This window comes from Oncorhynchus tshawytscha, linkage group LG13 (genome assembly GCF_018296145.1).
Source record: "Oncorhynchus tshawytscha isolate Ot180627B linkage group LG13, Otsh_v2.0, whole genome shotgun sequence".
NCBI classification, from domain to species: Eukaryota; Metazoa; Chordata; class Actinopteri; order Salmoniformes; family Salmonidae; genus Oncorhynchus; species Oncorhynchus tshawytscha.
This window is the reverse complement of record NC_056441.1, coordinates 9,332,861-9,349,320: the sequence shown is the minus strand read 5'-3', so window position 1 is coordinate 9,349,320 and position 16,460 is coordinate 9,332,861. Positions and strand designations below refer to the sequence as shown.

The window sequence follows — 16,460 nt, the reverse complement described above, 5'->3', positions numbered from 1 at the left end:
ATTAAGAAGTCAATAGTAATCATCCATGAGTCATTTAGGCTCGTAACTATTTATCATAAATCATGGGAAAAAAACAACAGTGAATGGATATTCAATCTATAATCCCCATTAGTTTGGTATCAAAGTCGATCAGTTAGCAAACAATGACGTTTCTCATTTCACCCTTTCATTGTCTTCATGTGTACATATAATTCATTTCATTACATATTAACCATATCGATTGCATAATTGGCCTATGAGGATCCGTGATCATTGACAATTCACATTACACAATATGTTTGAAGCGTGCGCTCCAAGCCGCGCTCCGCGGTAATAACTATAAGCAATAACTGTTGGCCCACTCCCCCGATCGCCACAGATAGTTCAGATGAAAGGTAACAGAGTCGGTGGATTTACGTGGATTCATGGACGCACAGAACTTCTGGATCAGACGGAGTTAAGGAGGAGAAAGCAGCGAGATCAGGCGATGGCAATTTCCTCCTTTTATGGAGTTGAGATCTGTCTGACATTTCCACCTGACCTAATTAAAGCGCCCCTGGCCCAGCTGAGTAAATGGCAATGAATTAAAGGATTATTCCACCAACTCCATGGACCTTTTCTACAGGCCTAGTCAAAGCCCAGAACTCAATCCAATTGAGAATATGTGGGGTGACTTAAAGATTGCTGTTCACCAGCGGAACCCAACCAACTTGAAGGAGCTGGAGCAGTTTTGCCTTGAAGAATGGGCAAAAATCCCAGTGGCTAGATGTGCCAAGTTTATAGAGACATACCCTAAGAGACTTACAGCTGTAATTGCTGCAAAAGGTGGCTCTACAAAGTATTGACGTTGGGGGGGTGAATAGTTTTGCACGCTCAAGTTTATTTTTTTTGGTCTTATTTCTTGTTTGTTTCACAAAAAATATTTAGCATCTTCAAAGTGGTAGGCATGTTTTGTAAATGAAATGATACAACCCCCCCCCCCAAAAAAAAAAAAATCAATTTTAATTCCAGGTTGTAAGACAACAACATAGGAAAACTGCCAAGAGGGTGAATACTTGCGCAAGCCACTGTATAATCATCTATACTACTCAATTATAAAGAAATCATTGACACTACTAGGTAGACAAGTCAACTTCACCTTGTTTATTCACACAGTTATCGCATGTACATGTTAAGGTCATTCTGGAATTAAACTGGGATTCATGTTGACACCATTGACATACAAAAGACCCAATGGCAATCAATCTGGCCTAAAAATAAATAAAAATGGAATGTTGTTATATATATGGACTGAACATTGGAAAGTGAATTAACTAACAGGGCACACACAAGACATAACCAATTGTAATTGCAAACTTGCTACATTTGAACAGCAGTATAAGGATCCTTGGACCTACCATTGATGGTACGCCCACTTCTGCGCTTGATCCTAGTGTTCAGAATAGCGTGTATAATATATGTGCCTTTTCCCACTACCGCGCAACTGTGTCTTTGTTCCTGTGACTGTGACACAAAATCAGCACAGGGGAAATGTCGAGAGTTTACATCGGAAGATTGAGCTATCGAGCAAGGGAAAAGGACGTGGAGAAGTTCTTCAAAGGCTATGGGAAGATACTTGAAGTTGACCTGAAAAACGGGTAACAAAATGAACGCCGCTCTCCGTGTCGTTGTTCTGTGCTAACCGCTAACTAACCGCTAGCTTACCGCGTTGAGTTCGTGGCCTAGTTGCTAGGCCTGTTGAAGCGCCGTTTATTGACAATTCTCGTACATTGTTTGAGTTTGGCCAACCCGATTGACGTATTATTTATTTGTATGGGTTGTAACATATAAGATATTTGCTAGACAACCAAAGTTTGTTAACCAACTTCGGTTAACGAGTTTTAGCTAACGTTAGCTGTCGTTAGCACCTAGCTAACGTTAGCGTCTAATTGTTTTGAGTACTAGACGCTTCCTATTTAAAATAATAATAAAAAGGTTGTTACATGTTTTATAGCCAAAATCTTAATTAGGTAACGTTAGCAGGCACCTTGAAATACGTTTGGCATGCTAGCTATCTGCTAACGACGTTACGCTAGTTAACTTACCCCCATAGCTGGCAACGTGTACACTTTTATATCTTCTGTAACTTAAGTTTGCTGTACAGCCAACATAATGGTGATATTTGGTGTCTGGTGGATCAGATGAGAACCCATTTGCAAAGCCAGTTACTAATATTACATGGGTTTATAAAAACAAAATGCTCACTATTTCGACATGGCTAGTCAGTCTAACGTTAACTGTCCTCGAAACTGCACCATGCTTGCAGATGGCATTTAGTTAGCACCCTGCATTGATTGCAGACTCGGGCCCCCGAGTGGCGCAGCGGTCTAAGGCACTGCAGTCCCTGGTACGAATCACATCCGGCCGTGATTGGGAGTCTCATAGGGATGCGCACAATTGGCCCAGCATCGTTTGTGTTTGGCCGGGGTAGGTCGACATTGTAAATAAGAATTTAACTGACATGCCTAGTTAAATATAATAGGGCCTATTGGTATAATTAGTAGGCTGCCGCTTATATACCTTTCAAAATATTTCCCCCAAAGTTATTAGCCTACCTCTTTCTCTATGGTTGCTTCCTTCCTCACTTTCAACTGTTAAATTAAATGTATCACATCTGGCTGTGATTGGGAGTCCCATAGGGCGGGGCACAATTGGCCCAGTGTCGTCCGGGTTTGGCCAGGGTAGGCCGTCATTGTAAATAAGAATTTGTTCTTAACTGTCTAGTCTAGTTGTATTATTTCACCGTTATTTATCCTGGGAAAAGGGAGTGGTTTTGGGTGGTAAATCTCAGTAACCGGGTTCCCACCCTTCAACCCTAGTACACATAGGCAGGACCGCAAAGTATCACAACTATAGCAGCAGCATAGCCATATATTGTGACGGTGATAAGTTCATGCTTCCATACAGCCGGTACACCTTAGCAATGGCAGCAATTTTTCAACTAACCGTTTCATGCTGATTACTACAGAGGGGAAAGTAAGCCATACCGGCAAAAATAAATAGTGGGGATATGACGGGTGGAGGAAAAAAAACACACTGCCATGCAATCTCCATAACATAACATTGCCAGTAGAATAGCCTTACTGGAGAGCTCAGTGACTTTCAACATGGCACCGTCATAGGATGCCGCCTTTCCGACAAGTCAGTTCGTCAAATTTCTGCCCTGTTAGAGCTGCACCGGTCGGTCAACTGCTGTTATTGTCAAGTGGAAATGTCTAGGAGCAACAATGGCTCACCCGCAAAGTGGTAGGCCACACAAGCTCACAGAACGGGATCGCTGAAGGGTGTAAAAATCGTCTGTCCTCGGTTGCAACACTCACTACCGAGTTCCAAACTGCCTCTGGAAGAAATGTCAGCACAAGAACTGTTCGTCGGGAGTTTCATGAAATGGGTATCCAGCCGCACACAATCCTAAAATAACCATACGCAAGCGTCGGCTGGAGTGGTATAAAGCTCGCTGCAATTGGACTCCCTGCTGCAGCGACCACAGAAAATCAGTGTGTATCTCGCTGTCCATGTTGCTGAAGCTGCAACATAATTATAGCCTTATCTGACTGAAAAGTTATGTTTCTGAAATCCCTCCTTTGTTTAGGAAAAACATTCCCTATTCCTTTTAACCCTTGCTCTCTTCACGTGACATTGCATTACAAACATGTGTCACGTGAAGCGAGCAAGAGTTGAGACCTATTCGCATGGTACTAGTATTACTAGACTACATTGGTTATCTACACTACTATTCAAAAGTTTGGGGTCACTTTGAAATTTCCTTGTTTTTGAAAGAAAAACACTTTTTTTTTATATATAAAAAAAAATAATCCCCCATTAAAATAACATCAAATTGATCAGAAATGCAGTGTAGACATGGTTAATGTTGTAAATTACTATTGTAGCTGGAAACGGCTGTTTTTAATGGAATATCGACATTTATCAGCAACTATCACTCCTGTGTTCCAATGGCACTTTGTGTTAGCTAATCGAAGTTTATAATTTAGAAGGCTAATTGATCATTAGAAAACCCTTTTGCAATTATGTTAGCACAGCTGAAAACCGTTCTGATTTAAAGAAGCAATAAAACTGTCCGCCTTTAGACTAGTTGAGTATCTGGAGCATCAGCATTTGTGGGTTCGATTACAGGTTCAAAATGACCAGATACAAAGAACTTTCTTCTGAAACTCGTCAATCTATTCTTGTTCTGAGAAATGAAGGCTATTCCATGCGAGAAATTGCTAAGAAACTGAAGATCTCGTAAAACGCTGTGTACTACCCCCTTCACCAAACAGTGCAAACGGGCCCTAACCAGAATAGAAAAAGGATTGGGAGGCCCTGGTGCACAACTGAGCAAGAGGACAAGTTCATCAGTGTCTAGTTTGAGAAACAGACACCTCACAAGTCCTCAACTGGCAGCTTCATTAAATAGTACCCGCAAAACACCAGTCTCTACGTCAACAGTGAAGAGGTGATTCCGGGATGCTGGCCTTCTAGGCAGAGTTGCAAAGAAAAAAAAAATATCTCAGACTGGCCAAAGAAATATTAAGATGGGCTTAAAAGAACAGACACTGGACAGAGGAAGATTGGAAAAAAGTGTTATGGACAGACAAATCTAATTTTGATGTGTTCGGATCACAAAGAAGAATATTCGTATGAGGCAGAAAAGATGCTGAAAGAGTGCTTGACGCCATCTGTCAAACATGGTGGAGGCATTGTGATGGTCTGGGGGGTGCTTTGTTGGTGGTAAAGTGGGAGATTTGTAAAAAGGGATCTTGAACAAGGAAGGCTCACTCCATTTTGCAACGCCATGCCATACCCTGTGGACGGCACTTCATTGGAGCCAATATCCTCCTACAACAGGACAATGACCCAAAGCAAAGCTCCAAACTATGCAAGAACTATTTAGGGAAGAAGCTGTCAGCTGGTGTTCTGTCTATAATGGAGTGGCCAGTACAGTCACTGGATCTCAACCCTATTGCGCTGTTATGGGAGCAGCTTGACCGTATGGTACGTAAGAAAAGCCCATCAAGCCAATCCAACTTGTGGGAGGTGCTTCAGGAAGCATGGAGTGAAATCTCTTGATTTACCTCAACAAATTGACAACTAGAATGCCAAAGGTCTGCAAGCCTGTAATTGCTGCAAATTGATTATTTGACAAAAGCAAAGTTTGAACACTTTAAAAAATATATATATAACATTGTCAACGTTTTTGACTATATTTTCTATTCATTTTGCAACTCTTCATGTATGTTTTCATGGAAAACAAGGGAATTTCTAAAAGTGACCCCAAACTTTTGAACGTTTGTGTATTAATTACTCCAGAATGTCCATTATTCCAGAGAACAGTTTAGACGGGATTTGTTTTTTTCATTTTTTTTTTCAGAACTATATATATATATATATATATAAAATATTCACACACAAATTTGACTTATGACAGAAGCCTGGTGGAGTGAGGATACAGATTCGACATGTCCAAGTGATGGGGCCACACTGAACTCCAGCTTGGTTTCTGAACCATGCATAGAATGCATAGATGCATAGAAATAAATGGGCTACGTGTAGGCCATTTTATTTTTTTATTTATTTATATATATGCATACATACATGCATATAGTTGAAGTTTACATACACCTTAGCCAAATACATTTCAACTCAGTTTTTCACAATTCCTGACATTTAATCCTAGTAAAAATTCCCTGTCTTATGTCAGTTAGGATCACCACAAGAATGTGAAATGTCAGAATAATAGTAGAGAGAGTGGTTTATTTCAGCTTTTATTTCTTTCATCACATTCCCAAGTGGGTCAGAAGTTTACATACACCCAATTTGGTAGTATTGCCTTTAAATTGTTTAACTGGGGTCAAATGTTTTGGGTATCCTTCCACAAGCTTCCCACAATAAATTGGGTGAATTTTGGCCCATTCCTCCTGACAGAGCTGAGTCAGGTTTGTAGGCCTCCTTGCTCGCACACGCTTTTTCAGTTCTTCCCACACATTTTCTATAGGATTGAGGTCAGGGCTTTGTGATGGCCACTCCAATACCTTGACTTTGTTGTCCTTAAGCCATTTGGCCACAACTTTGGAAATATGCTTGGGGTCATTGTCCATTTGGAAGACCCATTTGTGACCAAGCTTTAACTTCCTGACAGATGTCTTGAGATGTTGCTTCAATACATCCACATAATTATCCTACCTCATGATAGCATCTATTTTGTGAAGTGCACCAGTCCCTCCTGCAGCAAAGCACCCCCACAATATGATGTTGCCATCCCCGTGCTTCACGGTTGGGATGGTGTTCTTTGGCTTGCAAGCCTCCCCCTTTTTCCTCCAAACATAACGATGGTCATTATGGCCAAACAGTTCTATTTTTGTTTCATTAGACCAGAGGACATTTCTCCAAAAAGTATGATCTTTGTCCCCAGGTGCAGTTGCAAACCGTAGTCTTGCTTTATTATGGTGGTTTTGGAGCAGTGGCTTCTTCCTTGCTGAGCGGCCTTTCAGGTTACGTCAACATAGGACTTGTTTTACTGTGATACTTTTGTACCTGTTTCCTCCAGCATCTTCACAAGGTTCTTTGCTGTTGTTCTGGGATTGATGTGCACTTTTTTCACACCAAAGTACGTTCATCTCTAGGAGACGGAACGCGTCTCCTTCCTGAGCGGTATGACGGCTTCATGGTCCCTTGGCGTTTATACTTGTGTACTATTGTTTTGTACAAATGAACGTGGTACCTTCAGGCATTTGGAAATTGCTCCCCAGGATGAACCAGACTTGTGGAGGTCTACCACTTGGCTGATTTCTTGTGATTTTCCCATGATGTCAAGTAGAGGCACTGGTGTTGAAGTTAGGCCTTGAAATACATCCACAGTTACACTTCCAATAGGCTAATTAAGATAATTTGAGTCGATAAGAAGCTTCTAAAGCCATGACATCATTTTCTGGAATTTTCCAAGATGTTTAAAGGCACAGTCAACTTAGTTTTATTAAACTTCTTGGCCCACTGGAACTGTGATACAGTGAAATAATCTGTCTGTAAACAATTGTTGGGAAAATTACTTGTCATGCACAAAGTAGATGTCCTAACCGACTTGCCAAAACTATAGTTTACCAAGAAATTTGTGGAGTGGTTGAAAAACGAGTTTTACTGACTCTAACCTAACTGTATTTAGACTTCAGACGTGTGTGTGTGTGTGTGTGTGTGTGTGTGTGTGTGTGTGCTTATTCGCAGCACTTATGTCAATAAATCAAATCCGCTATTGTTTTCTTGCGAAAACCTTGATCAACACCTGTCATACTCAGACATTTCTCTTAAAACACAGGGATGTTGACTGTCACGGGGATAGTATTGGATTTTGCCCCCCAAAAAACAGTAGGTTATTCTGGTTGGGATTATTACACTCCTGCCATATAAAAATTACTGACGTGGCAGTTTTCGGACGGGACTAAAATTACCTATGTTTTGTGCACATAATTACATTACCCAACCTCCCATTGTAAAACTAATCCCGTCTGAATAGGCCCTGACCTATAGCATCATAATCACGTCAAGAAATTGGTTTTAAACAAACTTTGAACACCGTAACACACGTGACAGCAAAATGGATGCAGAGGATGTTACAAACTCGAAACGGGTATGTTTACTGGTTGCTCAGGAGGTAAAGGGGAAAAGAAGGTAAGGAGCCAGCTCTGCGTACACATTGTGCCAAACAGGTGCTGTATAAACAATACTAAAGTATAAATGTACCAGAGAGTCTGTAACACTTTATTTATTTTTTATGAAGCGTTTATTACAGCAAAGACCTTAACAGTAACATTAATTCGTGAATGCAATTTCTAAAATGGAACCGTTTTTATTTATTGTATAAGCTAATTATTCAAGGCTCGCTTTATTTTCAAACTAAAATGCACAATGCAAATAGTCCGGGCAGCCATTTGATTACCTGTTCAGGAGTCTTCTGCCTTGAAGGTAAATTGTTGAGGAGCCTTTTTGTCCTAGAATTGGCACTCTGGTACCGCTTGCCATGCGGTAGTAGAGAGAACAGTCTTAGACTGGGGTGGCTGGGGTCTTTGACAATTTTTTGGGGAGCCTTCCTCTGACACCACCTGGTGTAGAGGTCCTGGATGGCAGGCAGCTTTGCCCCAGTGAGGTACTGGGCCGTACGCACTACCCTCTAGTGCCTTGCGGTCAGAGGCCGAGCAGTTGCCGTACCAGGCAGTGATGCAACCATGCTCTCGACGTTGCAGCTGTAGAACCTTTTTTTGAGGATCTCAGGACCCATGCCAAATCGTTTTAGTTTGTTACGTATGATCATAATAATGGCAAGAAGAAGATCAAGAAAATGTAGCATTATTATAGAATTTTCCAGGCAATTTGGAACCGCGTTAAAGAACACTAAATCAATAATACCGCAGAGGCTGTTCCAACACAAAGAAGTCTAACGCTTTTATTTGCTACAGCAAAACGCAAAAAAATGTAAAAACAGATTAAATTTTTCAAATTGTTTACTTGCCGTGTCGTTGCGTGAGGCTTAGTGCTCACGGAATCAGTAGGCTTTTAAACAAACACACATAAGCAGGATCTTTCTTTTTTCTATAGGTTTAGTGATTTATAAAGCCAGGCACATTTTAACAGTTAGGCTATTGATTTATACACTTAAGTTGGTTTCCTCTCTTCTCACTTTTCTTTAGACAATAAGGCAAGGGCTGTTTTCTCATCTCATTCTGCTGCTACCTCCACTGTATTGTTCTCAACACCAATATCTTGGTTAACTTTGCTATTATGCACATAGGAATATGGTCTAGGAAAAGGTGCCAATTCAACAGGCGCACTGAAGTGTTTCAGAACCGTGGACAGAGACCACTATTCATCGAGGGAGAAAGTGCATTTGATATAAATTATTTTTATTAGTGTTGCACCATTTTGTTCTTATGTAATATAACCATATACAATTTCAGGAGCACATGTCTTAGACTGATGGACTGTGCCACCCCCACGGCCTCCACAATGGATCAGTCCACTCAGTGTGAATCAGACGGGTGTCTTGTACACCATGAGAGTTTGAAAAAGAGAAGAGAGAGAATTTGTCTGCTCGACTAAAGAAATCTCGGTCAACCAACAGCCTGTCGACTAAATGGGTCAGCTCTAGTTTATGCCACTTTAATAAAAGGTAATGCATTTTTAAAAGTTACAATTAATAGGGATTCTATATGGGATTCTATGATTTTAATAATATTTCACAAAAAGCTCCCGTACTGGGAAGAAATATAATCTACTTTAACTTTCTTTCTTTTTTACACTTCACCCCTGCTTAATTCTCAACTTGGAACTTGCCAGTCTTCTCAACGCCCATCGCTAGTTGCAGGCGGAACGTTGGAATTGGGGGAAATGTTCTGTTTTTATCCAATCAATGTGTCTGAGTGGGACCGATTCAAATGTTACTTTGTGATTTATGAAAAGTATCATATACATTTGAGTCTGGCAGTAGATTTAGTCAAATAATTGGATCCCAAATCTGTACCGTGTCTCTGGCCTAACATGCTTTGTCTCCTCTGTGTAAAGGTATGGGTTTGTTGAATTTGATGACCCCCGCGATGCAGATGATGCTGTGTATGACCTGAATGGGAAAGACCTGTGTGGGGAGAGGGTTATTGTGGAACACACAAAGGGGCCGCGGCGGGACGGCAGCTACGGCTCAGGAGGAGGAGGAGGAGGCGGCGGCGGAGGAGGAGGAGGAGGGGGAGGAGGAGGAGGAGGTGGTGGAAGAAGTAAGTTTACAATGCTGTGGTGTTTTAACATGATTTGAAATGTGATTGAGGAGGCCAACATGGCAGTGCATGTAGGATAGGAGACCACTGCATAACATCTCAAGTTTGTCCTTGGTGGTTGTAGTTCATATAATTGTGTTTCGTTACATTTTGGTAATTTCGCAGACGCTCTTATCCAGAGTGACTTAGTCAGTGCATTCAACTTAATGTCGTTGGGTAAGACGACCACATATCTTAGTTAATAAAACAACTACTTTGTGTTTCAACTATTTGTTAATGCTGCCTGTGACGATATGTCTTTTTTTTTTTTTTACCTTAATTTACCAGGTGGTTTTATGTTTAATCGGAGTACCCTCTGTTCAAATGCTTGTTGCTTTCTTGGGGATAGTAGAGATGGTAACTTGTAGAAATTGTACCATATCCATGGTCACAGCAGGCTCTGTTCACTCCATGCTCCCACCGCACTGATTCCATCCCTTTTTATGATTTGATTAGTTGCACCTCAAATTGTTTTTCTGTGACTTTTTAAGAGGACATATTTAACTTATTTGTTGTAGTTTCCCCTAGTTTCTGGGACGAGTGGCTGCCAAGGGTTCTGTTCTAAATCCGGCCTATTAGGTCATTCCTAGTCTCAATTAGCGTACACGTCGCTCACAGATACCATAGACTTCCAGGCATTGCGCTAACACTAGTTAGCATTGGCTTGCTGGACACGGGCATGAAAAATGGTATCCATGAGATGGGGAATTAGATAAAAGGGCGGCATTGACAAACTCATAAAGTATCCTATTTCTCCCCAATTTTGTGGTATCCGAATGTTTTTAGTAGCTACTATCTTGTCTCATCGCTACAACTCCCGTACGGGCTTGGGAGAGACGAAGGTTGAAAGTCATGCGTCCTCCGATACACAACTCAGCCAAGCCACACTGCTTCTTAACACAGCGCGCAACCAACCTGGAATCCAGCCGCACCATTGTGTCGGAGGAAACACCATGCACCTGTCGACCTTGGTTGGTGCGCACTGCCCGCCACAGGAGTCGCTGGTGCGCGATGAGACAAGGATTTCCCTACCGGCCAAACCCTCCCTAACCCGGGTGACGCTATTCCAATTGTGCGTCGCCCCACGGACCTCCCGGTCGCGGCCGGTTACGACAGAGCCTGGGCGCGAGCCCAGAGTCTCTGGTGGCGCAGCTGGCGCTGCAGTACAGCACCCTTAACCACTGCGCCACCCGGGAGGGCCCATCCTCTTTTTTTAAAAGAAAACACCAGTATTGTATTGCAGACGGTGTCACATCACGGATGAGCTCGTACTACTGAATTAAACCCTTTTATGGTACTTAACAGTAATTGTTTGAATAATGTGTGTAGAGAACAGATTTTTTCATATTTGAGTTGATGATTGGAATTAAAATTACATGAACCACAACCACCAAATGACATGCCGTTATCTTGGGAAGCAGTGTGCTTGATTTTGAAACTATCACAGGGTAAACAAATGCAGTCGTATTCATTCAAATTGTCAGGGGGAATCTAGCTTGAGATTCACTACCATTTTAGAACATTTGCTGATAAATTCTGTGATTTTTGACTAGAATAAATTAACTAGCTCATTTGTTTTGAGTAATTTGAGAATCGTGTAATCTGCTTGTTTTATTCAGGATTATTTTTTTATTTTTGTTTTAATTAAAATGAATGTTGAATAATAAAGGTTTAACAAAGAACCTCCAATGTTTTAATTAAAAGAGTCCTTTGCTGACTGCCTGCCCCTATTGCTGGCCTGGCCATGGTGTCCCCTTTCCAACCAAGAGTGTGGTTTGACCATTCTGGGCCCCTGGGCAGACCAAAAAAGGGAGCCAATGTGAATGAAGACCGCTTGTCCAATTAGTCCCAGGCCGGGTGGTGAGGATGCCATTGGGTTAGGAACAGATGTGGGTTGAGCTCTTATAGGTGCCTGAAACAAATGTGAAATGTCTATATATTTAGATGTGCTAGTTAACGTAAACATTAGTGTCATTGTAAGTACTGTTTTCAGTCAGGTTTTATGTAGTTTTTTTTTTTTAATCTTAGCTTTTCATTTTTTAAAGTTTTTATGTAGAGTTTTGTATTCAGTTCTACCCAAGCGTGACTCATCAGTTAATGATTTAGTAGTTTAGATGAGGAATAGGTTATGTCAGTGTTCCTGATGGAAATGTGCAGGTTTCTAGGTTAATTAATGTAGCCTACACACAGGATTTGATTTCCTTTTTTTTGTTTTCTTTTTGGTTAACTTGTTTTTGTCATTACTTTCCCCCATCTGTAATCTATTTAAATTTCTCCCAGATTTGTTTGTGGCCATTGTTTACATAATGTAGCTTGGAGATTAGTGTTGAGGCTGTCCTCTCGGTGTGCCCCCTTGCCCTAATTGCTGTTGCTCTATCCTCTATCTTACTTTTGAAGGCGGGGGCGGGTATGGGCGTGGTGGCAGAGACAGATATGGCCCCCCAGCAAGGACAGACTATCGGCTGATCGTCGAGAACCTGTCTAGTCGCTGCAGCTGGCAGGACCTGAAGGTATGGTGGCAACGGGTTATTCAGGAATGTTGGGGGCGGCAGGGTAGCCTAGTGATTAGAGCGTTGGACTAGTAACCGGAAGGTTGCAAGTTCAAACCCCCGAGCTGACAAGGTACAAATCTGTCGTTCTGCCCCTGAACAGGCAGTTAACCCTCTGTTCCTAGGCCGTCGTTGAAAATAAGAATTTGTTCTTAACTGACTTGCCTGGTTAAATAAAGTTTTTAATTTTTTTTTTTTTTTTTTAAATAACTCTCTTCTTCATTATGATTTCTGCATCATATGGTCATGTTTTGGAGAGAAACATGCTATAGCCTTATTCCATGTACATTTAGTCATAAGACCCAATGGTTTTACAATAGCGGAGGTGTATAAAGATGGAGGTCCCCATGCACTTACCACACTTGCCTAGTTTACTGTGTTCTCGCTATCGCACTGCTCTCCGTGGCGCTTGTTTTTATATGTTCATTGTCACGGTATACATGAACCCAAGATGGCGGCAATTTGGAAAACACGAAACGACAGCAGATTGTAGACGTTTTACCATGTCGTGAGATGTATTTATTTATTTTTGCTCTGTGGGTAGTGCTTAAACAATGACGTCATAGCTGAAATCCGCCATCTTTGTGCACCTTCGTCATTGAATTAAATGCTCATAATTGTCATGCTTGAACTAACTTTAGATGGCGCCGCATAAATCAGAAATTTCTAGCCGTTCACAAAATACATATATAACATGAAACGTGTATGTAAAATAAATATATAAATATAAAATGACCTATATTTATTAATTCATTAATATCTTTGTGATTTGCTGGCCAAATCCCAACCCTTTCCCTTCCTTCACCAGGACTACATGAGGCAGGCGGGTGAGGTGACGTATGCTGACACCAATAAAGGACGCAGGAACGAGGGAGTGATAGAGTTCAGGCTGTACTCTGACATGAAGAGAGCCCTGGAGAAGCTGGACGGCACAGAGGTGAACGGCAGGAAGATCCGGCTGATTGAGGACCGCCCCGGGGCCAAGCGCAGCAAGCGCTCTTACTCTCGCAGCCGCTCCAGGTAGCTAAATCAGTATTATTGTTTACAAGCGCTCTTACTCTCGCAGCCGCTCCAGGTAGCTAAATCAGTATTATCATTTACAAGTCTCATAGTTGTTTTTGGTGCAAGGTGATCAGTGACTAAGGCTGAATTCACAATTACTTTTTTTTTTTTGCCACTAATTAGTCGTTTGACCAATCGGATCTGTTACCCATAATTGGACAAAATATCAGAATTGGCTGCCTGTGTAAACAAAGCCTAATTGGTCGTGTCCAACACGGAGTAGGTCTTCTAGAAGAGGATGGGATTTCCACTGTATATGAGACCGAGCTGCAAATCATAACGAGTAGTTATTCAATGGACCATCTTTAATCAGCGACTGAGCAAAATGCATGCATTAAAACAAAGGACTAGTTTCTTCAGTTGTGCTCCCTCCCCCTCAATGCACTGCTTTTCCCATCAGTTCACAATTTTAAGGTTTACACTTCCATTTGACTGCACTTCACCCTAACCCCTCAAGCATCTTTCGTGCACATGGCTTACCTTTAACTTCTGTTCACCTCCCTCTGTCTCCAGGTCTCGCTCCAGGAGCCGCAGGTCCCGTAAGAGCCGCAGCCGCAGTGACAGCAGCAGTCGCTCCCGCTCCAGGTGAGTCCCAGAGCGCAGGCAACGTTTAACTCATGGGTGACCCCTGACCTCTTTAATGTGTCCCAAGTAGAACCATATTCCCTATGCAGTGCACTACTTTTGACTGGGGCTTAGGTTAAAATTAGTGCATTATATAGGGAATAGGGTGCCATTTATTACTCTCTACTTCTGCCCTTATCTACTGCGACTGTACTTAGTCGTTTTCTGTGGGACATCACCCATATCTCAAATCACTGTGTAGTAAATGTCCACTTTACCCAGAGCTCTTGACTCCAATGTGGACTTTGCTCCCCCTTTTTTTTCTTGCTACCCAGATGTCCTAGCAGATGTCATGACCAGCTATTGCTAGGGGTGTTGGCCATTTTTACATGGCTGTAGTTCAATTACATTTTAGTTGACTGGTTGTCTGTCTGCTCCTTCCTGTTCCCCAGGGGTGCTGCCTCCCGCTCACGTAGTCGCTCCCACAGCAAGAAGGACAAGGACAAGACCAAGGGCCGCAGAGAGGAGGAGCGCACCAACGGTGCACACAAGGCCAAGGATGTGGGCCGCAGTAAGAGCCGCAGTAAGAGCCGCAGTAAGAGCCGCAGTAAGAGCCGCAGTAAGAGCCGCAGTAAGAGCCGCAGTAAGAGCCGCAGTAAGAGCAAAAAGAGCAGCAAGAAAGAAGGGAAGAAGAGCAGGAAGGATGAGTCCAGGTCTCGTTCCCGCTCTCGCTCTAGATCAGCAGCCAAGGATCGCTCCAGGAAGTCAGGCTCCAAGAGCCGTGAGCCGGCCAAGAGCGACAACGAGGCAGCTGCAGCCGAGAAGGGGGCTCCCCGCTCTCGCTCCCATACGCCCACTGAATCCAAACCTAAATCCAAGTCAAAGTCCAAATCTCCATCTCCCTCCCTGGCCAAAGCCCGCTCCCGTTCCCCCTCAGTCTCCCGCTCAGAGTCTCGCTCCAAATCTCGCTCCGCATCTCGTTCTCGCTCCCGTTCTCGTTCACAGTCCTGAGCTAGGATACCAACAGCTCCCATAGTTTTCCCCCTCCGTTTCTTCTCGTCACCAGCAACCCCCCCCCGCCCCCCCACTTTCTTTTTTGGTAACTTTTCTTTTAGTATTTTTGATAAATGGTTGTGTGAAAAACCCAGGCACTCACGCTCAAGGTGTCTTCCCCAATTCTTTTAAATATACAGTGCTTGTCGGTCATTCTGCATCTTTTTCCCAGTAGTGTTGTCTCTTAATTGAGGTGTTTGTAAAAAAAAAAAATATGAAAATGTGCGACCTAAGTTGGAGGGTATTTGCTTGGATAGATTTTTTTGTAAGTTACAAGTGCTGTAGTAAGTGTGTTAACCTTAATGACATACTTAATTAAGCATACCGAGCTGTCAATGTTGTGCAAGGATGGGGGTTGTTTTGTTCGGTTGTTTTGTTCGGTTGTATCTTCTCATTTTGTGGAAAATCCTTTTTACCACTTTTTAAAAATAAAATAAAAATCCTGATCTCAAATGGAGTTGACTTTTGGTTTCTAAAATAAGTTGGGTTGCATGAACATGTCATACTGATCAAATTGGTGCAATTCTGGATACTGAGATTAGTACTGTTGGAAGCAACCTCTGCTCCAGGACAGAGTACGTGTTCCTCCACTCAGCACATGACACCGTGGACCAGAGAAACTCTACACCACTATAGGGGCAACAAGAATGTCTGTTTATAGAGTACCACAGTTGGAGTCATAATACCAAAACACCTAGCGGTCATTAAGGGAAATGGTTCCAATTGTTTTTCCACCATTCATTGTTCCCATGGGGGAATTTAGAAACACTTATAATAAGGGCTGTGTTTCATGTAGTTTTAACTTGGCGTGGCGGTTTTTATAACCGTGTAAATCTCTCTAGGACGAGGTGACTTCAACATATTTGCCTGTATTTATCCCCCCACAAAAAAAAATGAAATGCTAATGTGACTATCATTAATAAATTATAAATGCCAAGATCTGGATGCCACTGCCGACTCAAGTCAAAGGTAAGAATCTCTGGATTAACTATCTAAAATGTAGTAATGAATAAATAGGCTCAATTTCTTTAAGTGGACAATTCTGTGAACTGTCTGGCGCAAGTTTAAAATTGACAAAATACCTGTTAGCAAATTTGTCAGAACTGATGTGCAGGGATTTGTAGTTTTGCATGGTCTACTTTTGATGCTAATTAGCATTTTTGAATCTGAGTAAATAAAGACTAATATATTAAAGTCACCTTCTCTGAGAGAGATTTACATGGTTATCAATACATCACGCCAGGGTATGCCTACATGAAACACAGCCCTTATTTTAAGTGTTTCTCAAATCCTCTATGGAATGGTGGGAAAACGATTGGAACCATTTCCCTGTTTGACCTCTAGGTTTTATGGGTATTATGACATCTCCACGGTGGGGCTCTATGGTGGACCATAAAGGTTTGGGGTATGTGCCCCTGCT

At 42.1% G+C, this 16,460-nt stretch overlaps 1 protein-coding gene across 1 annotated transcript; it reads left to right on the top strand.

The window, feature by feature from the left end:
* Positions 1-1,394: 1,394 nt before the first annotated feature.
* LOC112264317 (serine/arginine-rich splicing factor 4) lies at positions 1,395-15,493 on the top strand. Its single transcript, XM_024440837.2, has 6 exons — positions 1,395-1,616; positions 9,568-9,773; positions 12,210-12,322; positions 13,170-13,381; positions 13,937-14,008; positions 14,440-15,493. Exons 1-6 carry the CDS (start codon positions 1,510-1,512, stop codon positions 14,996-14,998), a joined length of 1,269 nt encoding a protein of 422 aa, XP_024296605.2. The 5' UTR covers positions 1,395-1,509; the 3' UTR covers positions 14,999-15,493.
* The last annotated feature ends 967 nt before the right edge of the window (positions 15,494-16,460 follow it).

What these genes read in the sequence shown, in the direction of transcription:
- LOC112264317 (XM_024440837.2), top strand. Translation starts at nt 1,510, where the DNA reads ATGTCGAGAGTTTACATCGGAAGATTGAGCTATCGAGCAAGGGAAAAG. An exon ending in GCAGCTGGCAGGACCTGAAG is followed by an intron (nt 12,323 to 13,169) that starts GTATGGTGGCAA and finishes TTCCTTCACCAG; the next exon opens with GACTACATGAGGCAGGCGGG. An exon ending in TACTCTCGCAGCCGCTCCAG is followed by an intron (nt 13,382 to 13,936) that starts GTAGCTAAATCA and finishes CTCTGTCTCCAG; the next exon opens with GTCTCGCTCCAGGAGCCGCA.